This window comes from Primulina tabacum, chromosome 8, assembly GCF_025594145.1.
Source record: "Primulina tabacum isolate GXHZ01 chromosome 8, ASM2559414v2, whole genome shotgun sequence".
In the NCBI taxonomy this organism is placed as follows: Eukaryota; Viridiplantae; Streptophyta; class Magnoliopsida; order Lamiales; family Gesneriaceae; genus Primulina; species Primulina tabacum.
Genome location: NC_134557.1, coordinates 1,365,499 through 1,392,492, shown reverse-complemented (window position 1 = coordinate 1,392,492; position 26,994 = coordinate 1,365,499). Strand labels below are relative to the sequence as shown.

Genomic DNA, 26,994 nt, shown 5'->3' with positions numbered 1-26,994 from the left:
TTAGTACCAAAAAAAAAAATGCGAGTTACAGTCAACTGAAAATTGCAATATTAAAGCATTTGAAAATATATCGATTATATATCCTAAATAAACAACTTAATTAACTATTTTTTTCCTTAAAAAAAAGATTTTACAAAATATTATTTAGCAAAATGAAGTTCCAAAGTGCTGGAAAAGAGGAGAAAGAACAGATAACGAGGCATGTGACAGAGATAAATAGATTTGATATGTTCAGTCTACTTTATATCATTTAGGTTTCCGCAGTAAAGCAAACTAGAAAAATCAAGACTTTGAATATTATAATTTGATCGAATAAAAACAGCAGATAAGCTTAGATATAAAATTTTGTAAACACGAAAAATTTCCTATAGATCATATAATTAGATACCAGATCAGAGAATAATACGATCACTACAAAAAAAAAATTAACGGTTTATTCCGTCGCTAATCTAATTAGCGATGGTTTTAGAGACGGAAATTACGATGCGTCGCTAAATATTACGACGGTTGTTGAGAAACAGTCGCTAACAACTGATTTTTTTGTAGTGAATGAATAGGTTTTCGTGAGACAGATCGACTCAATCCATATTTGCACTTAAAAGTAATACATTTTCATGGGTCGGTTCAAGTAGAAGATCTATATTACAAAACTGATACATGAGACGGTCTCATCTGAATTTTTGTATAATATAATATATAATCAAATAAAATTTGTTGCATCACTTACTTTATTATATCAAATTTGCCACTAAAACACCATTCGTTCTTTTTCAAACCACCTAGATTTTGATTGAACAATCAAATTTATTTATTTTCCAAATACTTGTATGTATAAATCATTTGTGTAGGCGCTCATAATATATGAAATTGAAAATAAATTTATAAATCACATAGCTTAATTAGATACCGATAATATTTGAAAAAAATATGGATTTGTACAACCATATATAATCATTGGAAATCGAATTATTGCAATGTTCTTTCACCTAATTTATAAAGATCATGTACATATGCAAGAAATCAATGCGCCATTTCAAAACACGATTCTTGCTGTCTCCATAAAAAGGGATATATTGTACGTAATTATTTATGAATCTCCCATCACTTTGCTCGACAATTTTTGTGCCTATGTGTTTGCTGCCATTTTGTACGTTTCATTTATTTATTAAAGAATCCTATTAAGTATTAGTACATCCATTCGCTTCACATTCTTGGTCTAAGTTTTTTTTTTCTAAAAAAATTAGAATTTCAAATTACAGTATGACATTTCGTTAACTTTTTTACAATATGATGTTACTCTATTTGAATATAAATCAAATCAATTACAAAAAAATATTGTACAAACATGCAATGTTCGTTCCACTAGTTTATATATAATAATGTTGTACTGCTTCAAAACTTAGTCTTTAATCTCTTGGGGAGTGCACGCCAATGGCCAGCATTCAGAACATTCGTTTCTAAAGGGACGTGAATAGAAGAAGATGGGGGGCGTGTGGGAAACCAAAGAAAATTAAAGCAGTACGTGCTATTTGCAGGCATTCTTTCGACGTAACATTGACACGTTTGCAAACATACGCAGGATCGTGGTCATCATGCATGCGTCCCCGGTCCCTCTGTACATTTCTTGGCTTTAACCTCTTGTTTGTAACAAAATTATGGGACAGCAAAAGTACGGAAATCGACATGTCAACCAATTTTGTTTGATTGAAAAGGTAACGGGTGATAAATATTAGTACTCTCTCTTAAAAGATATTATCAAGTAAATGTAAAGACAATATATATCATTCAAATCAAAATATTGCAATGCATGATTTTTTTTTTTTTCCAAAATCGTTCTCCAGCATGATTTACTATGATGTGGCTTACTATTGATGATAAACGGACTTCTGAATATCTAAATTATAGGTTCGAATCGGATTGTTCCGTAGGTTTAGGCTCGGGTTCAACCTAATGGAACAAGTTAATGCAGGTATCAACTTTCATGATTGCCATGGGACCAGAATTTTGAAAATTTCATTCTACGGGTCACATAAATAATAGAGTGCAAGGTGGAGACGATAGTGTGACCACTTAGATGACATCATTTTTCACGAGTAATTTATTATATTTACTCGAGTATGTTATTCACAGAGGTTGTAGTTTCGTATTCTGAAGTCACATCTACGAACTGAAGCTAATTAATCACAGCCTCAGCCTCATTTTGCGGCCACTCATCCAAACATTGCAGAGATATAACCATCAGCAAGATGTTGATATAAATGTTCTACAATGCTATATAATGAGAAAATAAAGTAAGATTAATCCAGTAAAGGGACTCATGAAGCATGAGGAAAAGACAGCCTACTAGGTGAATCGATTCTCACAATATGTTCTTCCTCGCAGCCAGAATCATCGCTCGAGTCATCTCTTGTTGCGTGACTTTCATTCTTATGCGATTTTTCAAGCAGCAAAACATTACTTTCTACTTTGCTCTCTTGCATGCCAAGTCTCTTTCCCAATGTAGTAGACCCTTCAGATTTTGCAGAAACAAGAGATAGTCGAGGATGAGTCAGAGGAACTGTGGGACATGACTGGCTATGGGACGGGGTTATTTTCCTACTTCTTGGGAAGCTTGAGGCACGTTGTCTTCTAAAGTTATCTAATCATGTTGATAGCATTTCAACAAGTTAGTATCAGATCATTCCATCGATTGAAATACAAAGTTTGGAAGGGATCGATTTTTAATCATTTCATCCCCTTCTGAATAAACCACCAACATAGGAATCGCACAATATCTCTTTGATTCAAAAACTGTGAGTCATCTCAACGAATTCGAAGCAAATAAATAAAAGTATGGAATAAAAGACGAGTTATATCTACCATGCTGCCAAAGATGCTCAGTTGCATAGCCCTTGCAGATAAATTGTTTCCTTGTCGATTCGATGCTTCAAGATCATGAAGTTTGGGATTGAAAAATTGTTCAGGCCAACTCATCAGACCACTATGTTGCTCTCTACCAAGAGATCCAGAGGGGAGATCTGCAGACTGTGACATTCTTGAAGATGACCTCTTGCACAAGGTTCTGCTGGGATCATATCCAGCAATATCAAATATGATCACCCTTGCTCTAGTCTCAACCTGATATAGTGATAATTGCTGAGAGAAACTTCCTTCTCCGGCACCTATATTTAACAGAATCGCTACAGTGAAACTAAGGAATGTTGAGAGAATAAACTGAACGTCAAACATGAAAAGTGCTGAATGTTGAAAAAGTGAATTCTGCATATCTCTCTGCTATCTATCCATCTCTCTTTTATCTGTTTAACTGTTTTGAGTGTGAACAAATGCTTCTAATTGCTTGTGCAGTTGTCAAAGCATAACCAAATGACAGAATCCAAAAGAAAATCGTATCATAGGACTGTATTCATCAATAAACAAAACAAAATAGAAATATGATAAAACTCTGTTGCAGTACAAAAAAAATGAACTCGTGAAAAGGGACACGGAGAAACATAAAACTGAGAATTTCCTAAACACATGAAACTTGGGAATTTTGTTCAAAAAATTATTTAACTTCATACATAAATTCGATCGATTTTTAGGTGTTTCGGCATGGCAGGATCTTGCCATAATTGATGATCATATATATTAGATATCACCACCTCCAACATTCAACATGAACAACCAAAAGATGGCATTCAAGGATCTCAGGATAAGGGTAAAACGATGAAAGATAAAATTAACATAAATAGAAAATTATATAAACCACAGCAGCATTCTGTCAAATCTATCTAAAACTAGTATACTATGTGCTGGCAAAGAAAGTTGATTAAATAAGAAACAAGTCCGGTACCCAAATTTTCGGATCGCCGAGCATTTTGATCAACACATGGCAATATTACTGCAGGAGCTGTAAGCAAATCTCCTTGCCAACCTTGCATTTTTATGTATCCTTCTAACAGGAGACCAACAGAATTATGGAGTACTTCAAAACTATCCCCTCGTGTGTATATGTTCATCGTTGATCTTTCTACCACGAGTGCTCTTATATCTGGCATTGCCATTTGTTCAAACATTTCAGGAAGTATGAGTTTGGCAAGACCAATGACACTCTCCTGCAGATAATGGGGTCAGTTTCATCATAGTTGACTTAGGGGACCAACCTCCTAATCTATTTGAATGGCAACTTGAATAAAGTTAAGCTTTATCAGCTGATACGAAAAAACTGATGGCCACCAAGGACTATTTTGCACTGAATGCTGATGAGAAATTCTATATTTATTCCCAAGTAATAATATATCCATGAAATGGCATGCAACAAAGAGATAAATGGAACTTGAAGTGTTGCACAAGCTGTAAGAAAAACACTAACATCATACCCGCCAAAAGAAATCTTCCACTGCAGGATCAGATCTCAGTGCAGAAAGGATCTTTTCAGTTTCGATAAAGAAGCAGAGCACCACAGAGTCAGTGACAATATCACAGATGTAAGGCTTTTGCGCAAGCACTTCATACAAGCCCAAAGTACTTCCATGGGTAAAAATTGGGTGCAATAAAGGCTTATTACATGTAATTTTACTTGACCACTGCAATTATATAAACTCATTCATGAGACAATAACAGATGACATCGGATGATTTGGGCTGAAATATACAACCATATCAATTGTACGAAGTACGTATCGCTAAATACCTTGACCACACCACTCGAAATTACCCAGATACCAGCTGGCTTGGATCCCTCCTTGTAAAGTGTAGAACCACTTAGTTTTATTATTTCTTTGGTAGATGCCACTAGAGTCTCACATACTGCGGAAGGTAGAGCTCCCAATAAAGGATTTGCGGTTATCAAATCACATAATTTGGGGATTTTCACTGAAGGTGGGTTTCTTAACAGCTTTTTCAAGTCAGTCTGCAGAACATTTTTATTTACTGTCAGTGTGATCTCCAGAAGGTAAAGAACAAATAAAGATGCATGTAAAATAAATCACCGTGATTTACCTGGACAGCATCATGAAGATGGCTCATCTCTTTTTCTTCTAATAGGCCAATCTTCTCTAGATTATGAACATAATCAATCAAATGTTTCAGCACAGTGTACGTAACTTGTCTTGTTTTCACAACACGCAGCACCTGAAGTTGTTACCAGCTTATGAATCTTAGGGGGAACAAACTCAACACTACAGGTGCAAAAATATACGGTCTACATACCTGGGGAAATGTAACACGAACATCTTCCAGAAACTTCTTTGCTTCCTCACCTTCCCCCTCACTTTCTCTATCAACTGTTGCAGCAATCTCACTGTTTCCTAAGGGGATAAATGCATGTGTGAGCAAATTAAGAAATGCTTCACTGAATCATTAGAACCAAGGCCTGTAGGGTCGATATTTTGGCAAGTTTGTACAGTTTTTACTTCTCAGAGCAATTCTACCATTGTAGTATTTTTGTTAAGCACTAACTTTCCTCCCAAAGAAAGAGATCAACAGGAATTCTGGAAACACATAGATCAAAACCAAAAGTAGTTGATGAAGCTGCGGAAAATCGAAAATCAAAAACTCTTCAATCTTCATTTCAGAGTTCTGCTCCAACAATGGAAAACAACTTTTTGAATTTACATAATATCAAAAATATCTGAAATCTAATCAGAAGAAGATAGTTTTCTTTAAATGCAATAGCTTTTGTTAATAATATTTCACGGATAATTTTTTACCGATAAAGTCGTGTAGTTGCCGTCTCGCAATTCTATGGGCACGAAGAAAGGCAGCACAAATATAGCATGCTGACTCTAATCTTTCTACAGCAAACAACGTGACAAGCTTTTGAGGGATTATGGTTGACCGAAGAATCTTGGAGTATTTTGGAATATTCACATAAGACTTTAGACCTTTCCAATCACACAAGGCCTCATCAGATACCCGGTCAATAGCTTCATCAACAGATAACATCAGGAGATTGGCGATTGTTTGAGTGATTCTTCCCTCGTCAAGCATGACCCAGTAAGCTGCTTGAACACCTGTAATCACAATAATATCGAACATTTAGATATCTGAATTGATACAAAAACAAATTTTTATGTAGCATTTAAGTGATTATGTGTTTGATAGATTTCATGTTTTTCATTTTGATACATATATATTAGTCCCAATGAATATGAGATTTCAACTAAATAACATAAAGAGAACAATAAGCAAAAGAACAAGTCAATTCAAAATCTTTCTAAGCTAACAGGTAATAATATCCAGAAACAAAAGCTCTTTGACAGTAGCTCGAGGACCCATGCTTTGGAATTGGCAAAAGTAAAACAGAAAATATCACATCTTTACACGATTTAAATTGTAACCGGAACAAAAAGACAAACTAGTGACAAACGAAAGTTGAAGACACCACTTTTTCAGGTATCAGCAAATGGCTTAAGTACTAAAAATATAACGAAATGCATTGAAGTTCAAGAAATTTAGGTATAAAATGATTACCATTTAAGAAGCGGACGCGGATATCTTTTAAATCCATACAATAAAGGTTATCATCAGGTTCAGATGAGGAATGGGGATGTATGTGTTCACTGTTAACATCATTCAAGCTTGCGATGTATTTCTTAACTGTGACCCAGTCAGCAGGTCCCAATTCCACATCATCACCAAGATCACGAAAGGCCTCTAATGCTTTGTTCAACATTTCATACTTTGTGTAGTTCAATATTCTTTTCTGCCATAAAATGTGAGAACGAAAAAATTGTAAATAGTTTACATGGGTAACAAGAAATTATTTATCCTCCAGCATCACAGATACATAAAGTGCACACAAGTCCGTTCATACAGCCAATGCTGTGCACACTTGTACATTTCACTGTGCATTTATAAATTTAACATATTACGTTGATTAAAAGGTTTAATTTGGGAGACATATCTGTGGACGCAAATACGCCCTGAAAATGTAGTTTAGAGCATGATTACAAGATGCAGGTGATAAAAGTGAGAGAACTAGGAAATTATATAATCTAAAATATTAGAGTGCCTTTAGGGTCTAGAGTCATTTCAAAAGTAGTTAAAAATTAAAGATAAGTCCTATTTAAATGACTACTGTATATTCAGCGAAATACATTAGAATTTGCCATCTAGAAATAAATTGAGGACTTTACTCCATGATTGTTAGTTTCAAGCTAGAGTACAATTGTGTTATTTTGTAATTTAGAAATACCATGCAATAACCTGGGCAATAATTTATCGACTAGATATTGAATTTGTATGCAATTCTTGAAAAGTTTGAGAAACAGAAACAAGGGGAAATGTGTTTAGAGGTTATGAATCATGAGCCCTGTGTTTAGAGACGAGATCAATTACAAAAAGAATCTGGACCACTACATGGCATTACAGAAAACGTGATTCTTCGTTCATATTAATTTGTTATGTTGCCTTTTCCAGGAAAAAGTATGATAACAGAATTACATCGCAATTTAACTTAAGCGAGTGGCAACATTTCTTTGAGAGAAACCAGAAGCTACAGTTATTAGGAGGAGATGTTGGTCATAGTTCTTTTCTGCCACATATTCTGGCATGGGGATTGTTAAAAGTCGCCTGGCAAAGTTCCTGATAAAATTTATTTTGGTACGTATCCGAAATACAATAGGAAAACCTAGATTTCAAGCAAACCTTTTTCATAAACGGAGGTTTTCCCCACAAATTCTTGAGGAATGTTCGATGTGTTAAATGTACATGTTAAGCCACAAAATTATCAGTTAATATCTGTAGATCCCAGCGTACTGTCAGCGCAGTACAATTGATCACAGCTCTACTATTTCTAAGGCATTACTTCAACAAGTTTAAACAGCCACTTGGCCCACTTCTGTATATACACAATCCACAGCTGGACACTGTTTATCTTACATGATTGAGTTATTATAACCTTGTGACTCCCATTTGCGCTATCATGATTGACGAAATTCACCGTGTTCGAAACTGAATAACACATGTAAGTATAACCTTACCTTAGCTGCCGATAGCTTATCCATGTTAAGAGCACTTAAAACAAACTGCGTTGTTGATCCATTCACAATAAGCGTAAGGAACACAATTCCACCCGTTAAAAATACAAACTGCAAAAGCGATAAAAAGTAAGATTTATTAGAACTCAAGCAAATACGTACATAAATAAAATCATTAACACCTATGGCGTTATGTGTTGAAGAAGTAAGAGAAATATATATATTCCATTGGATATGTTAAAACATTCTTACTTGGGAATTTGCATATAGTTGACATTGAATTTTATAAGACATACCAGATTTCCAGTATCAGAATTTATAAATGTAGAGTGAACGCTGGTACGCTGAAACATCAATAAAGGAAAAACTAAGAAAAAGATAAAACTAGGTACAAATATTGCAAACAGAAAGTAAAGAAAAAGGTATAAATAAAAAATAATCATAACTTTAGTTTTGGAGCATATTGTAAAATGATATGAAGAATTAATCACGAAAAACACCCACTAAACATATGACCCCCATCAGAAATGGGAAAAAATAACCATGTTATGCGATAAAAATTCAGAATTGAAATGACGGAACACAATTGAACAATTAGGTTTTGCATATTAAGTAAAATACATTCCTACAGAGAGAGCGGTAACAAAAGCATATCATGAAGACCTTAAAAGTACGTTTTTCTTAAGCCATATCTTAAACGAAGTGCTAAGATCTAAAATTTCTGAGAATCACTAAAATAAATTAATTTTATACTAAATAAAAGCACATAACAGGTTATGTGGTTGTATCTAGAGCTGGCCTTTGAAAACACAGGCATTAACCGGTCATTGGGACTCAGGACATCATTTTTCGGATCCCCCGTAAAATTGGAACTTAGCTTTCACAATTTGTTGAGGAAACTTATTTTATATTTTCGATGCACGTGTCATCACATCATATATTGCCAAATTTTGCGTGCTTGCTGCACTTTGTCTCTACAGTGTCGTGACTTTGTTATCTTCTTGTACTTTCCAACTTCTAATGTCTACTGACCACTTTGCTTCTTTTGTTTTTTCAGTCCCGCTAGACTGTCTTAACCAAACTCGGATCACATGCTTCTCCCATTTATACTCTCTTCTATTCGCTTGTATTTACCGTTCGCTTGATTGTTCATCTATAACGATTACATGCTAACAGTTATTCCTTTTGAATTACTTTCACATGTTTATTTATATTTTACCGGTCTTATTATCTTTGATTCGTTAAATTTCTCTAAATATCAGTTAGCACTCTCTCTGCAAGTTAGCTTGTTTTGCAGCTCGCACTTCCTTGTCAGTTTGATTCATCTTCTTGGTTAGGTTCATCTCTCATGTAATTTGCTCTGCCTAAAACAAGTTACATTGTCTCGGTGTCATTGTTGCTAATCCTTGGACAACTTCTGTCATTTGACTCTGTTTTAACTTCGATTATGTAATCACTCTTTTTACGTTTGAGTATGGATTGTTCGTTTCCTGACTACTGAGTTCCAACTTCTTGGGTGGTTTAGCTCACCACTAAGCATTTACTGAATCCAAAATGATTCAAAGGTAATCGGACTTCCATATGTAGGAATTGCCAAGCTCTCGACTATTTACCAATTGTTGACTCTTTAACTTGATCTGCCGCATTAGTAACTATTAGTTGCTAACTGTTCGTTTCCAACTTCTTAACCCTTAGATTAGGGGACATTACATTTCCCAACTGCTTTACAAGCTCCATACTGCCCACACTTACAATTTTCTGATCATTATTTCCACCTCATTAAACTCTACCATTCCACCTGTCACTGCCTATTGACTTGCTACTAATAACTAAATTTAATTGAACTGTAAAAATTCGAGCACTAACATGCATGCCTCATCTTAAACATGTAAAAGTATGTTTTTAAAATATCCAACCTAAATAAAGCAAGATTAAGAATAAGGTAGTGCCTATGAAATCTCCAACCATTTGGTTTATTTCTGTAAACAATGTTTTCACATTAAAAAAATTATACTTGAAATAATCTAGAATGGATAATACCACTCATATAAAAATGGATATCCTAATTCATTCACAAATACACCACATATAAATAAGATAGGACTAAAATACCATCTAAAAGATGCTTAGATTAACTCACTTTAACAGAGAGCGAAAGGGACAATGCCACGGCCCCTCGCAAACCAGCCCACACAAGAATAATAGCTTCTTTCCAATCAAGACCGTAACCAAAATATTGGAGAAATGGAAACAATAGTCCAACTACAACAACCCGGGCTACTTGAACAACCACATACAGAAGGAATAGATAACCCCAAGAATGTTCTGTGAAAAAAAAAACAACTTTAGCAGGAGAAAAACAAAACAATAATAAAAAATACAGCATTCCACATGTTCTTGCTTAGTGTGAATTAATTTAAGAAAAGGAAAAGAATTTACCATTAGTTTTATATATGCCGTCACCCCCAAGAAAACTCACGGCTATGACTACCCCACTGCGAAGACAAAAAAGTAAACATGCTCTCTCAAGTCAGCCAGTAATTTCAGCAGCGTATTGATGCAAAAGAATTTTGTCACATCCATAAATATGAACTTAAATCATTAAACAACATCTGTGGTCTCACAAAAAGCTGCTTAGTTTGTTCCGTCAAAGTTAAGAATTCAATGCCATCCCAGACAGGAAAAAGTCACTGGATCCAAAGTTGAGATGACACACAAAAGAAAAATTTTGAGAGATGATACATGTTTTACCTTAAGATGAAGATTAATGTGTTGGCAATATAAGCAACCATTTCCCTGAAACAGATTTAATATGTCATAAAACCCAATCCTGGAATTGATCAGCAAATCAGATAACTTAAATAATGTTGAACTTAGAGAAACTCGTACAAATGGTTCAATTGATAAGTTCACAAAATCCACGAGGGATGACTATATTATTGCTTTCATATGAAATCACCAGTCATAGAGCACTCCATTGTTTCTGGAGCTTTTAAATAAAGGTTTAGTTCTAAAATCATTACAAACATACATAACAATTCTAGCCAAGCTAAGTTTTGTACGTTCTCCTTGTGATTGAGCCTACCATTTTATCTTTCTCCCTTCAATCACTCCAATTCACTTCTTCCCTAATATATTCATTTTTAGCTTGCTCCATTTTTGTATGAGTACTCATCAACGCCCGCTTTCCAATCTTGACTGCTCTTATCTATCAATCCATAACAACACTCATCTTTAAGTATTTGTCTTTTTTAGCACAATCCTTGTTACTACATTTCCATTTTATTCCCAAATATATATTTCAATTTATTTCAAATACATATTTTACATTATATTTTCGCGCGTGCACTTACACACACACATATAGCATCACTAACCCAACAAATCCTTGATATCCTATCAACTACAACAAAAATCTTATTAAAAAAATAAAACCTGACGCAAGTCGCAGGTAACTACTGCACTTTTTGGGCATAAGAGACACTTTAATTTTCATAAATTCTAATGTTGCTGCATTGATTATTTTTATGAGACTTTGTATTAGATATTCTCAATATTAATATTAGTTATGGTTGAGAAAAAACCATGCGTCCAGAGTTAGAACAGAAATAAAAAATGATAAAATATGTGCAACGAATAACTTAAACATAGTATTATGTTTGATGATAAAAATTGACAAGGGAAAAATACCAAAAATGATGCAAGCTTTCTTGACTTTCGCCCTTGAAGGCAGTTCGAGCCACAGCAGAATAGAACCTATCAATAAGTGTGACTTTAGGATAATCGTTTGTGCAAGTACTATCACTGTTCTGATAAAAGCAAATAAAAATCAAACCTACATCCCCAAAGTCATGACGGTCAAAACGCCAGAAACATCAGCTCCTTCTTGTGCCTGGTAAACTATTTGACATCAGCTTTAGATCAAGAAGAAGCAAGGGATGAAAATGCTTCATACTCTTTGATAACAGGACGATCAAGGAAATGTAATTTAAATTTGGTAGAATATTAACTTGATTGGATGATTTGTCGAGAATATGAATTATTTAGGGAAGGTTTGAGGTGTAAATCAAGTAAATATGGTAAATAGGTTGTCAAGTTTATTATAGGTAGTTTTATTTTAGGTTGATATTCTTTCCCTTTAAATTAGTAATTTTATCCCTGATATTGGGCTGTAATTATGCTGTAAATTACTATAAAAGCAATCTCAATAGTAGAAAAGAATTATTCCCTCAAATCGTCTCTTTCAAGTTGGTATCAGAGCCACCCTTTTCTGCCCAGAATTTTTTTGCGCCATTACCCTAAGCTAGAACCATGTCTGAACATTCTAGCGAATCCACCACCATTCCCCAGTCTTTCTCACAACCCACAGTGACTAGAGATCTGCCAAAAACAACATCTGATTCACACCCTGTTCAAATAACCACCATCAAGCTGAACGGCGACAACTTCTTGCGATGGTCTCAGTCGGTGAGAATGTATATCCGGGGGCGAGGAAAGACGGGATATTTAACGGGTGACAAGAAAGCTCCGTCAGAAGATGACCCAATGTATGCTACATGGGATGCAGAAAATTACATGGTAATGACGTGGCTGGTAAACTCCATGGAAGAGGAGATTGGCGCAAATTATATGTGTTTTCCTACGGCATATGAGTTATGGGAAAATATAAATCAGATGTATTCTGATTTAGGGAATCAGTCCCAAATTTTTGAGTTGACTCTCAAACTTGGTGAATTACGGCAAGGAGAAGAAACCGTCACCAAGTACTTCAACTCCTTGAAGAGAATCTGGCAGGACCTTGATCTCTTTGATGCTTATGAGTGGAAGAATGCTGAAGATGGACAGCACCACAAGAAAACAGTGGAAGATGATCGTATCTTCAAGTTCTTGGCTGGCCTCAATGTTGAGTTCGACGAGGTGAGGGAGAGAATTATCGGTAGGAGGCCGCTGCCATCCCTCGGCGAAGTCTTCTCTGAAGTTAGGAGAGAGGAGAGCCGGAGGAATGTTATGCTCGGCAAGAAGGGACCTGCTGCTACCGTTGAAGGTTCTGCTCTTACTTCTACAGGCCTAAACGTGCACAGAGGTGCTGCCAACCTACGTAAACTAGAGGAGAAACCAAGTGTATGGTGTGACTATTGCAACAGGCCGCGTCACACCCGAGAAACCTGCTGGAAGATTCATGGCAAACCCGCCAACTTCAAGGGGAGAACAGGGGAGAAAACTGTCCGTGCCTTTCCCACTGCAAATGAGGCCGAGACTACTGCCAGCACCATCACCAAAGAGCAGATGGAGCAGCTTCTAGCACCGGTAAAATCTAATTCATCGTCCAGTGCTCCTAGTGTCTCCGTGGCACATACAGGTAACGAAATAAATGCCTTTTCGTGTGGTTTCGGAATTTCTACTCCATGGATAATTGATTCTGGAGCATCTGATCATATGACCAACTCCTTGAACTTGTTAAAACTATACTCACCGTATTCTGAAAATAGAAAAGTTAGGATTGCAGATGGGAGTTTTTCACCTATTGTCGGAAAAGGTTTGGTCCAAATTTCTGAAAAAATAGACCTTAAGTCTGTTCTCTATATACCTAAACTCACCTGCAGCCTTTTGTCAGTTAGCAAATTATCCAAAGATTCTAACTGTCGTGTGGTTTTCTGTGACTCTCATTGTATTTTTCAGAGCCGGAGCTCGGGGAAGACGATTGGCAGTGCTAGAATGGTTAATGGTCTTTACTGTTTTGAGAATATTTTACCTGGTAATAAAATTGTTCAAGGGCTTAGTAGTATTAGTTCCCTTTCTGTTCGTGATCAAATAATGGTCTGGCATTGTCGTTTAGGCCACCCCAGTTTTTCATATATGAAACATTTATTTCCTGATTTGTTTAAAAAAAATGAATCACTTAGACTTTCAATGTGAATGTTGTGTTCTTGCAAAAAGTCAACGTATAACATATGTTTCTAAACCTTATCTTGAATCAAAACCTTTTTACTTATTTCACAGTGATGTGTGGGGACCCTCAAAGGTAACTACATCATCTGGAAAAAAATGGTTTGTAACTTTTACAGATGACCATACTAGACTGTGTTGGGTATTTTTAATGAGCGAAAAAACTGAAGTTGGAAAATTTTTTAAAGAATTTTACAATTTGATTGAAAACCAATTTCAGACAAAAATAAGCATTTTGAGAACCGATAATGGAACAGAGTATTTCAATCAATATGTAGAGACTTTTTTGAAGGAAAATGGCGTATTACATCAATCAACCTGTCCTGACACTCCAGAACAAAATGGGGTATCGGAAAGGAAAAACAAGCAATTACTTGAAGTTGCTAGGGCCATAATGTTTTACATGAATGTACCAAAATACTTGTGGGGAGATGCAATTTTAAATGCAGCATATTTGATTAATAGGATGCCCACACGAGTTTTAAAATACATCACTCTGCTGGGCTGTTTGAAAACTTTTTTTCCGGAATCTCGAATCAATTCGGATTTACCACTAAAAATATTTGGCTGCACCGCATATGTACACATACCTAAAAGATCCCGATCGAAATTGGATCCTAGGGCAGAAAAATGTGTCTTTTTAGGATATGCTGCAAATCGCAAAGGCTACAAATTTTTTAATCCTCTCACGAAACGTTTTTTTATGACAATGGATGCCACCTTCATGGAAACAAAACCATATTTTACCAAAAATTTAATTCAGGGGGAGAATAATCTAAGGGAATCAAATTTTTGGGAAATATCCGAACCTCTTCCAAATTTGGTTATTGACCAACCTCTTGACTTTCAAAATGAAAAAAATGGGGAGTCTGAATCCACAATTGTCGACCGTGAAATTGGTCTGTCGGAAAAGGAAATACTACGAATGGAGAAGAACCGAAATATCCTTGAACTTGTGGTTTATTCTAGGAGAAATGTCCTCAGAAGAAGCGGAGATGAATTAATCATTCCAGCACAAGCTTCATTGGAAGCCCCGGGCAAAGGAACTATGGATACTCCAGGTACCTCTTTTCTCCATCACTCACAGAAAAACATTCACTCACAGAAAAACATTCTTCTATCTGTTATTCCTGAGCCTTCCAATGTCAGTCTCGAGAGTCCAACCCCAATTGTCCCACAAGAAAATGATTTGGACCTTCCCATTGCCTTTCGAAAAGGTACTCAAACCTGCACCAAATACCCCATTGCCAGATATATAACCTATGATCATTTATCCGAAACACATAAGGCATTTACTACTAATATTTCGAAACATGATGTGCCTAGAAACATTCAGGAAGCACTGGAGGACCCGAATTGGAGATTAGCAGTGTTCGAAGAAATGAAGGCCTTAAAGAAGAATGGTACTTGGGAAATTGTTGAAGCACCTAAGGATCAGAAGATAGTAGGATGCAAATGGGTTTTCACAATAAAGAGCAAAGCGGTTGGTAGTGTAGAGAGATATAAGGCAAGACTTGTAGCAAAAGGCTTTACGCAGACATACGGAATAGATTATCAGGAAACATTTGCTCCTGTTGCAAAAATTAACACAATTCGAGTACTACTGTCACTTGCGGTTAATCTCAATTGGCCCTTGTATCAGTTGGATGTTAAAAATGAATTCCTAAATGGAGATCTAGATGAAGAGGTGTTTATGAGACTCCCTCCGGGTTTTGAACCAAAGTTTGGACTTGGCAAGGTGTGTAGACTGAAAAAGTCCCTGTATGGTCTTAAGCAGTCTCCGAGGGCATGGTTTGAACGTTTTGGCAAGGCTGTGAAGCGACTTGGTTATGTTCAAAGTCAAGCTGATCACACCATGTTTTACAAACACTCAAAGGAAGGTAAAACTGCTGTGTTAATTGTATATGTTGATGATATCATCTTAACAGGGAGTGACTACGAGGAACTTGGAGAACTTAAAGCGAGGCTTGCAAAAGAATTTGAAATCAAGGACTTGGGAGTGTTGAAATACTTTCTTGGAATGGAGTTTGCAAGATCCAAGGAAGGTATATTTGTCAATCAACGCAAATATGTCCTTGATTTGTTGACTGAAACAGGTATGCTAGGATGTAAGCCGGCTGAGACACCTATGGAGCCCAACGTCAAACTGCAACCAGCAGGGACAGAATCTGTAAAGGAGAGGGAGCGCTATCAGAGACTTGTCGGGAGGCTCATTTATTTATCACACACTCGACCTGATATAGCCTTCCCCAGTGAGTGTAGTCAGCCAATTCATGCACTCGCCTGGGTCAGAACATTTCGAAGCAGTGTACAGGATCCTAAGGTATCTGAAGGGAACACCAGGTAAAGGTCTTCTGTTTAAACGTCTGGGACATCTGCAAGTTGAAGCCTATACAGATGCAGACTGGGCGGGAAGTCTAACTGATAGAAGGTCTACTTCGGGATATTGCTCATTTGTGGGTGGCAATTTAGTCACCTGGTGTAGCAAGAAACAGAATGTGGTAGCTCGAAGCAGCGCAGAGGCTGAGTTCAGAGCCTTAGCACAGGGAATTTGTGAGGTCTTGTGGATTAAGAAATTATTATTAGAGTTGAAGATTTCAGAGTCAGTGCCAATGAAGATGCATTGTGACAACAGAGCAGCAATTTCAATTGCACATAATCCAGTATTTCATGATCGCACAAAGCATGTGGAAGTCGACAAACACTTCATCAAAGAAAAAATAGACAATAGTGTGATTTGTGTGGACTATGTCCCTACTAAGGAACAAGTAGCTGATCTACTTACGAAGGGATTATACAAGAGACAGTTCGAATGGTTAGTGAGCAAGCTGGGTATGGAAGACATCTTCAAACCAGCTTGAGGGGGAGTGTCGAGAATATGAATTATTTAGGGAAGGTTTGAGGTGTAAATCAAGTAAATATGGTAAATAGGTTGTCAAGTTTATTTTAGGTAGTTTTATTTTAGGTTGATATTCTTTCCCTTTAAATTAGTAATTTTATCCCTGATATTGGGCTGTAATTATGCTGTAAATTACTATAAAAGCAATCTCAATAGTAGAAAAGAATTATTCCCTCAAATCGTCTCTTTCAAGTTGATTACCACAAATAAATGCACACAAAAAAGACAGACAAAGTGAGAGTAAAAAACGGCGAATACACCAATTTATGTGAGGCCAAAGAATATATTGGAAATGGGGTTTGTTTATAAATAATGTTTTATTCAATTTTAAACCTATACAATTCATTACCTTAGAAGAATATTTCTTGCTAACTAAAGATTTGTTTTGATCCAAAGATTATACCATCAATTATATCAACTTCATGCTTTCTCATGCATCGTAAGTAAGGATGTGTCATTACTAGTATATCAATAATATATATACTATAGTTACTAACAACAATAATGCCAAGGTAACATCTCACTATTTTGGACAAAAAATATATGATTATACTTGATGATCTATCTTATTGAATAGAAATATCTCAAAACTTGTACAAAAAACTTGTCGTTGAATGCTAAGCATTTCAAGTTTGTAGGTTTAGTTGGGTACTTACAACAAAGTAGGCAATGTAGCTCACGGCAAGTGTCAACGTAATTTCAATAACTGTATCATTGAATATGCATCTCAACCACAGGACAGATGCTATTCCAAAGGCAACACCCATGCCCACGCTGTGCCATGAAAAGAAGCAAATAAATTACACATATAATTTATTATGATATCCTGATATAGGGTAAAAAGACATACGCCCCAAGAGAGACTTGTGACAAAAATTTTATAACAGCTCCCCATGTAAACCTCCAGCCAAGAACCATCCGATAAAATAGCTGATAGACCACAATTGCTGTCCTGAAATAAAAATATCTAAATACTTTTAAGAATGTGAAAAAACGTGATAATTAGGTTCAAAAAATAAATAAACTGCCAGTTCTGTCGACCAACTAGCCAAGTCAGAAGTCGATCATGATAATCAGAATACAGTCAGCTATTCAGACATTAATTGGTCATTATACCCGTCATTCATCAAGGACTCTCCTTCAATTATAGTATTCAATTTTTTGCTAGCTCCCAGCTCCTTCAGGAGGGCTACAACAGCTACAGGATCAGTAGCACTTAGGAGACCCCCAAGCAACAACGAAGTTTTCCAGCTCCAGTTATATGGAAAAGCAAGCTACAATTTCTTTATGTTTCAGAATAATGAAAAACAAAAGGTCAACAGATTAGCAAGCAGAATTCTGCAAACCTTTAGAGCAGACCCAATGCAAAAGGTTGAAATGAGTACTCCAGGGCCAGCCAAAAGGAACATTTGAATCATACACCTCTGCATAAAATGATGAGGAAAATATGCATGTGATTCGCTATTACATATTCAATTCAGTGTGCTGAATAATGATAGAGTTATAAATCACAATTTTATAAAAATTACTAAGCCGCAAAGGTGAGCTAGAAAAGTATGACAAAAGGAATATTGTACCTAAAAAATTGATGATAATAGCAATTTAAATCCAAACATGACTACTCATTTACAACACATACTACCATTTAAACCCAGATCTTTTCAAACAATCCAACAGTGGATGAGCATATCTGCAGAGAGATTTGAAAACAACTGTAAAATAAATATTTGGATTCCCATATTATTGATTCCGAAAAACAAGCACTTTCTATTTGAGTCAGATATGGGACAAGCCGTTATAAAGGTGCTTATCAAGAGAAATAAACAATGGCAACTCACAACATAATGAAAAATTGGAGGCATAAGAATCTAATCAAAATTCTGTTGTAACCATTAAATTAGGTGACAAACGTTGCATTTTATATGGTTTTGATTGGCACTTGATTGATTCAAGTATATAATATAGCTTGTAACTCATATAAATGAATATGGACCCCAGTAATTGCAAAACTGGATCAATCTTTCACAATCTACATCTTTCATTTTGATGTTTTATACTCTCCACAACTGCAATGAGGTTTTGACATATACCACAATGACCATAACTGGATTAGAAAGCTCTCCACTTCAGTATGTATTAACCAAATTAACAGATAAATTGGAGCATTATGCATAAAAAAAATGATGAAGTGCAGATAACAATTTATGTAAATTTATGATAGAAGACAGAAGCATGGACAAATAAATGATAAATTGTAATTCCGGTACAAGATCTATGATGAATATCATAACAATCAGGTGGTGCTCTAAATAATGAAAAGTTATGCAAATGATTAAGCAAAAAAATATCTAAAATGGACTAAATTAGGAAACACATATTCCGCACAAATATTTTAATTGGGCCAAAAGATTTTTATGAAAAGAAAGGAGGGATCAAGCCTGACCAAAATTACAAAACAATATATAACTACTACGAACACAATAACTTAGAGGGAAAGCATCTATAAATAAAAAACAAAGCAAAAGAGTAAGTTAAAGTCTATCTAAAAACAGTCTCCAACTAAGATAGAGAGTGAACCTTGGTGAAGAATGAAGGGTGGGGAGAGGAGGCTTCAGCAAGGTGCTATGCACTCAGGGGCTATGTCACTCAAGGTCAGATAATGAAAAATTAAAAATAAACAGAAACATATAATATAATGCATTAAATATAAATCTAAGTATTTAAAGTATATGGAATAGACTCCCTTTACAAACAATTATAACTACCAGTACAAGTCTAGAGTTTAACTTACCTGAATATAAATGATATAAAGCTAAATGCTAAGCTCTACACAATTTATGCTCCTTTAGAACTTCAAACGCATAATAAGCAAAATTCATATGTGTCAACTATAAAATTAGGCTGACACTTCATTTGCACGAAAAATATCAACCAAGATTAAACTAATAAACATGAAGGATGGAGAGGAAACAACTAAAATAAGTCGACTTGGTTGTGCCAGAGACCTTTATCTGGTGTACTTCCATCAGAAAAGAACTCTCAAAAAGAAGGGCAGGAAGGAACACAGCCAAGAGAAGATCAGGATCGATATCAGCCCCTACAGAAAGATGATGCATCGCCGATCATTAACAGGTGATTTAGAACCAACGAATAAGATGCCTTTTACTTGAAATGCATCAACCCATCAGTTTTAGATTATTTATAAAAAGTATATATCCCTAACTTACAAATACGAATCCCGTTGCCAATCTTCCCCAAGCGATGATTTGTTCCATATTCTGCAGACCAGTTCGTTGAAATATCAAATTTTGACCAAAATCTTGGCCCAGATGGTTTTGCAGTATATTAAAACATTGTACCAGTCACAGTAACCAACAATAAATCATTAATCAGAATTTCTGAAGAATAGCAGAGGTAGCCAGCGAAATATAAGCAGAACAGTTTATCTAATGCACCTAGCATTGAGAAGACGAGGTGTATTAATGTTACTTATAGATGATTATGAAATCGAGAGGTTTATGGCTTATTTGAGTCCATGGTCATTTTACGTATAAATATATGATTTTTAATTGTGAATTTTTTCTATTATACACTTGTTCATATAAGTTAGTAAATTAAATCAATGTTTTGTAATTCATTGTCCATCTTAAGTTACTTAATGGATATTGAATTCATCTATTTACCAATGATTTTTCTTTATTGTTACTAAAATAAGTGGATTTGTTCATGGTTGCTAATGAATATTTAATGTTTTTATCTTTTTTTCTTTTTTTATATATAAATACATCATTTTTATGACAAATTGATTTTTAAACATGAACTAAGAAGCATCGTACATGATTTAGATATCGAAATATGTTAAAAGATTATTTTTTTTAACGTAAAATATTATTTGAATTAATCCGTGATTGCGGTTTTACAATAATTTCCTCATATTATTTTTTAATGAATTATTTTTAATTGTGGTTTGTTACTTTGACCTCTCATTGCGAGGCGTAGAAAACCTGGTACCATGTATGGATATGTAAGCCGCTTTAATTTTTAAAATAAAACTAATAAAATGTGTGAGCTCTTCAACTCTATTTCTCAGTTTTTTCATACTATTACAAACACATTATATTATTTTTTATGAATTTTATAATTTTTATATATTTAATTTAATTTATTTTTATTAATTAATATCTATAAATTTGTTAAACTCTTGATATTTTTATGTAGATGATTTTATATATTTAATTTAAATTATTTTTATCAATTAATATCTATAAATTTGTGAAACTCTTGATATTTTTATGTAGATGATAAGAAATGTTAAATATTAACAAATTCCAATAAATTGATTTAAGTAATAATTAAATAAATAGTAGCTCAATAATTTAGTAATTTCACTTATGATTCATTATGTGTTATGATAATATTTTACATAATAATTTTTAAAAATTAAAGTCCTTATTATTATATATTTTGTTATCCAATTTTCAGTTACATTCTAAACATAATACAAATTATGCTTGTATTAACATTATTCTACTACAATATATATATATATATATATATATATATATATATATATGATTTGTTGTCTTGTTTGTTATTTTCAACCAATTAATTAATTTTTTTATTGTATATGACGAAATTTAATACATAAAAAATAATTTTTCATCTTTTCTACATATTAATTTATCATTACATATGATGAATTTATATATATATATATATATATATATAACTATTTTCCCCATTTCAAAATAATGTACAATAAATTGGTAAACATAACTTAGTTAACTTAGTAAGTGATTAATATTAAATAACAATTTTGTTATTTTGAAATGGGAAAAATAGTTTTTTTTATATATATTTATAAATTCATCATATATAATGATAAATTAATATGTATAAAATATGAAAAATTATTTTTTATTTATTAAATTTCGTCATATACAATAAGAAATTAATTAATATGTTGAAAAGAACAAACAAGACAACAAATCATCATATATATATATTTATTTATTTATTTATTTATTACTATGATTATAACTTAACCGAGCATATGTGAGAGCATAGGGTTGTCATTCTAACAATTAATTTTTTTCTTTAAATTATTATTATTAATTAAAATTATTTTTTGTTCAATGTAATTATGTAATTAGAGGGAATATATTTGATTTAGACAAACGATTTTTCGTGTAAATAACATTCATATTGGATTTGATAGGTGCAATAATTGTACATGTTAGGTATAACAATTGAAACGTGACATTTGAGTTGCTTTACGATTTTAAGAGATTTTAGTTAACATTGCAAACGTTACCACCGGTTATAACTTTTAGTAAACGGCAAGTGCATGATCATACAATTGGTATATATTGGGGCCAAAGTCATGAGATCGTTTCTCATAAGTTACAAGAAGTGTAATTATTGAGAGCGAAATTGTTGGAGTGCAATAATTGTTCTTGCTGGATACATGGATCGAACCATGATGATTGGGCTACTATACCGTTTAAAATTTTTGAGTTGTATCGTTACCATGAACTATATCTTTGGTAAAGCGACAAATATCTGTTTATACAATCGGTGTCAAGTTAATGTCATGAGTTCGATTCTCATTAATTGCAAATAGCGCAATTGTTTGGGTACAATAATTATACATGCTGGATAGAACAATCAAAACGTGACGTTTGAGCTACTGTACGGTTTTAAAAGATATGAGTTAACGTTTAAGCATTTTTACCACAAGTTATAACTTTTGGTAAAGCGGCAAAAGCTCTATCCTACAAGATTTATTTCTATCATGACTCAATTAATATTACATTAATTTAACTAAAATGTTTTATTGACAAGTAATTGATCGAAATTATTCAAGAAAACTTTTACTAACAAAATGTTTTAGTGAACAAAATAAATTATTTGATTTTATTTTAATCTTTTTCAAACCCTGAATCATAAATTCTAAATTATAATTTAAAATTTTGAAATCTCTTGTCATTTTTCTCTAACAATTCTTAATTATTTTTGTAATATTTGACATTATTCACTATTTTAAAATTGTTTTTATATCTTTTAGGATAATTTTAACTATTATACGGACTTATAAATGCAGCAAAATTAATTAAAAATGTAGTGACATTATCTTAATTTTTTTGTAAGATTTAAGACTATTCAAAATATTTTTTTACAATATATTATTTTTTAATGATTACATATATTTTGTGTGTGTATATATTCTAAATTAGTTTTTGTTGTATGCATATTTTTCATATTTTTATGATGTTATGACTTAAATATAAAAATAACATTTCATAAATTTTAAATATTAATATTTGCACCAAAAGATCACGAAGTATCTCGTTAATTTTTTTCATTGGAAGAAAATACAGTTTGGACTTTTCCGATGATGAATTATTTTGAATTTTTTTTGCCTCTCTAATAAAATATATATCTACGTCTCTTGCCTCAAGAGAGTTTTTTTCTAATATATTATCTGCTCTTACATTTTCATATATTTTCTCCTAATTTTTATATCAAGTAATTATATCAATAATTTTAAAATTAATATATACATCACATTTATTTTAATCACTCCATTTTTTTTCAATTTTTTCTATTCATTATACTTCAAAATACAGGCGTACATTCTTTATCATTAACAATTAATTCATACACTTAATTATATTCATAATACAAAATAAATATAATATGCGGAGAAACCGAGTCAGAATTCAAAAAAACAAGAAAAATAAAACGGAGTTAGACCTGAAGCCTGAACGACTCAAATAAACAAAATAAGAAGACCATAGGAAAAAAAACACGCAAGTATCAAATAGATTAATTAAAATCAAATCCAACGACGAAAAATGAACATGAAAATTAGATATGATGATATGAATGTTGAATTTAATCAAAGAAATAAGCAAGAAAAATAAAATAAAAATATGAAAAAAAATACCTGAAAGATTCGAAAATCATACAAGAAAAAGGATTAAAGAAACTAAACGATGCTTGTTTAAAAAGATAGATAAAATATTAAATAATATTTGTTATTGAATAATTTGTGAAAAATTGTGTGTCTACGTTCATTTGCAAATTTAGGATCAATATGCATAATGTATTTAAGTTCATTACACATGTGCAACACACTTGCTTTGCTACTAGTTTTATAAATAGAACGGTTGAGAGCATCTGTGAGTGAGGTTATAATGTCACGCCAATTTCTGATGTCAGTGTGTTATTATGAAACAAAAATATGCATGAACAGCCAATCTTGCAGCACTGAAAGGAACACAAGTAGTTGACTATATCGGTGATCGGTCGTGGATCCTATTCTAAGGAAGTCTCATTTATTTTTGATAAAATTGAATTAATTTGCACCAAATACACAATAATCAGAGTATTAAAGCAGAACATACTCATTTCTCTTTTCCGACGACTATTTAACCATCGTCGACAAAATTTGCCAAACTATAAACAATATTCACCACATGTTAACTGTCGGTTCATCCTATATGAATGCATAATCCATCACTCTAGCTAGCATGCAATTTGAATAATAAGCAGAAATGCAATCCACACTCCGCAACTAAAGCAACTTTTAGAGCAATATTGTAAAACCCGCAAATTTCAAATTCGGTGTATTATTCATGTACTCGAAATTTTGTACTAGATTATCAAAGATTGTATTCAAGATTATATAAAATGATGCGAGATAATTAAATCTTTGTGTACAATTATCCAATATGTTCAAAATTTAATATGATAATATGCATATATTTTGATTTTTGAGATATATAAATAGGTCATTATTCAAGAATTTAAATTAGGATATATTAGATATATACACTTATGTATATATATGTAATTCGAAATTTTGGGTGTATAATTTCTAAAGTTGGGAAATAAAATAAAAGATAAAGATAAATGATAAGAGATAATGAATATATATGTGTATATTTGGATAAGTATAATGAGATAGATAAGAGATATAATCTATCATAAATTCAAAATTAAATTCAAAAATTTAAACGATAAGATAATAGCACGATCTGGATAGCAGTTACCCCTCTATAAATAGGACATGCTTCCATTCAAAATTTACACCTCATATTACATTCAAATTTTCAAGTTTTGCTCTTCTTATTTTCGAAAATACTCTCCCAATTCTGGTGCAGTCAACAAAGTTCTGTTCAAGTTTGGAAAATTATTTTCATCGCTCGAGTGCCCGGAAACCAATTTCCACCATTCAGAATATGATTTCATATATTTTGAATAACATATCCAAATTCAGCCAAATCCAAATATTAGTTTTTCGTATATAACATCGCAAGAAAACTACTCAGATTCTAGGCGAAAACAACACACCTACGATTTTTCGTCCATAATTCAAACTCGATATTCACCGTTTCTAGTTTATTTGACGTACTTTTGAGCATACTGTGAAGCCGGATCCAACAGTTCAATAAGGCGAAAAGGATTTTGCAAAACGACTGATTTTCCGATCGAAATGCTGCTGGGTTTTCGAAGTGCTGGTTGCATGATTCTTCTATGTTTTCGAATTTTTCATGTTTTCTTTCAGGTCTAAGATAAATGAACTTGTTTTAAAAGTATACTTTCAGTTATGCATTTTTTTCGTTTTTCGAAAATTACGGTCGAGTGTAATTTTTCTTCTACTCTTTCTTGATACAATTATCGTATGTTTTATATTTTCGCACTGTGAGGATTCAATTGGATATGAGTGAGAATCCCAAAATGAGATATTTTTATGGCCCTTACACGGTGAGATTGTAACCATTATACAGTCTCGTCCTTTTAGATGAGTAAAAATTAGGGATTGATATCAATAAACCATGAAAAGTAAATGAATATCATTGTCTAAGCCAAAATTATATTTATGGTTATGATGATGACATGTTATGATAATCATGTTATGCATGATATGATATGTGTTTTTCGAAATTCATTTGTATTTGTTATGTATCTGCACAAACGGCCCCCGTTTACTGAGTGACGATCATATCACTCACCTCTTGCTCTATCCTCCTCAGATAAGTCAAAAGAATAAATAGAGGAAGAATAATCAGACATCAGTTTTGGGGTTGGTATTGGACGCATGAAGAAGTTTAATTAAATTTATGTTCTTTTAAGTTTTTTGTTCAAGTTGTAAAAGTTTTCAGCGTATTTTTATCGTTTTCAGAATTACTATTGTAAAGACGATTTCATTTCATGGCTTAGTTCAAGTTGTACCACGAAATTTATTATTTAACAATTATGTGCGTTGACTAACTTCCGATCTCGAGCGGTGACAAATATGCTTGCATACAAACTTGATTACTCGTAACATATGAGATTTTGCATTCAGTTCATACAAAAAAAAATAAAAAAAATAAAAACTTAAGCAAAATATTCAACTGCATATCAACACAAACCTGAGGCACCCAAACCAATTCCGATAACGAGCAAAGCTACAGTGTACGGCACTCGGGTACCCCGGAGCGCATGTCGACATGCGATTCCCAAAACCAAGCTTATTCCAAAAAATATCACAGCGTCAGTCGGCCTCGAAGATGAAGAAGAATTCTCTTCCAATATTCTCAGCTTAACCGGCAGTTCACCGGCTGTCAAAATTGACGCCATTTTGATCTTTACCACGAACTTCAGAAGATTGATTCACCCTCTCAAGAATAACATTTGCAAGACTTTCATAGAGGGTTTTCCATCAACTCGAATCAAACCCCTGTATCACAGAATAATTTAAATAAAGCAGGACAGCAACTTGTGACTGTGAGAGTGCGACAGCAGCACGGGATCCATGTCACTTGTGGGACTCAAATGTTTGGGCTTTGTTCTCCCCCTTCCACCATCGAGTGACACGTCTCACTTATATATTTTCCCGCAAAATTCTCCTTGTTTACCTGTGTCACTTCCTTTTCTTAGTTTCTCTTTCATTTTCTTATTATATTATTTACTCTTCTTTTATCCATGATTATAAAATTGTTTTATATTTGTCATTTTTAATAGTTATTATTAGTATATACATACAGGAATTCAATTTTGGACGCTGAAATTAATTTTTTTTATGATAAATTTTAAAAATTACCAAAAAAAAATTTTGTTTCCTAGAATAATATAATCTAACTACTTGTAAATGCTATAATCATCAACATATAAAGAACTTTGTCGTTTCTTTAAAAAA

The 26,994-nt window shown here is 33.4% G+C and overlaps 1 protein-coding gene across 9 annotated transcripts; it reads right to left on the bottom strand.

Moving 5' to 3' along the window:
- Positions 1–2,082: 2,082 nt before the first annotated feature.
- On the bottom strand, positions 2,083–26,642 carry LOC142552745 (sodium/hydrogen exchanger 8). 9 transcript variants are annotated; one of them, XM_075662535.1, is made up of 23 exons: positions 26,228–26,642; positions 20,033–20,083; positions 19,811–19,902; positions 18,152–18,229; positions 17,922–18,079; positions 17,656–17,757; positions 17,462–17,579; positions 11,800–11,852; positions 11,651–11,716; positions 10,712–10,756; positions 10,400–10,455; positions 10,101–10,285; positions 8,257–8,304; positions 7,964–8,071; positions 6,453–6,684; positions 5,690–5,992; positions 5,190–5,287; positions 4,980–5,111; positions 4,672–4,890; positions 4,359–4,565; positions 3,833–4,094; positions 2,847–3,161; positions 2,083–2,638 (listed from the first exon to the last, which is right to left on the bottom strand). In XM_075662535.1, the coding sequence occupies exons 1-23, from the start codon at positions 26,433–26,435 to the stop codon at positions 2,316–2,318; spliced, it is 3,459 nt and encodes a 1,152-aa protein (XP_075518650.1). In that variant the 5' UTR covers positions 26,436–26,642; the 3' UTR covers positions 2,083–2,315. The 9 variants fall into 9 exon arrangements, with proteins under 9 accessions (XP_075518650.1, XP_075518643.1, XP_075518646.1 ...); XM_075662528.1 differs by having other exon boundaries at positions 2,484–3,161; positions 5,690–5,773; positions 5,864–5,992; XM_075662531.1 differs by having other exon boundaries at positions 2,484–3,161; positions 5,864–5,992.
- Positions 26,643–26,994: the final 352 nt, after the last annotated feature.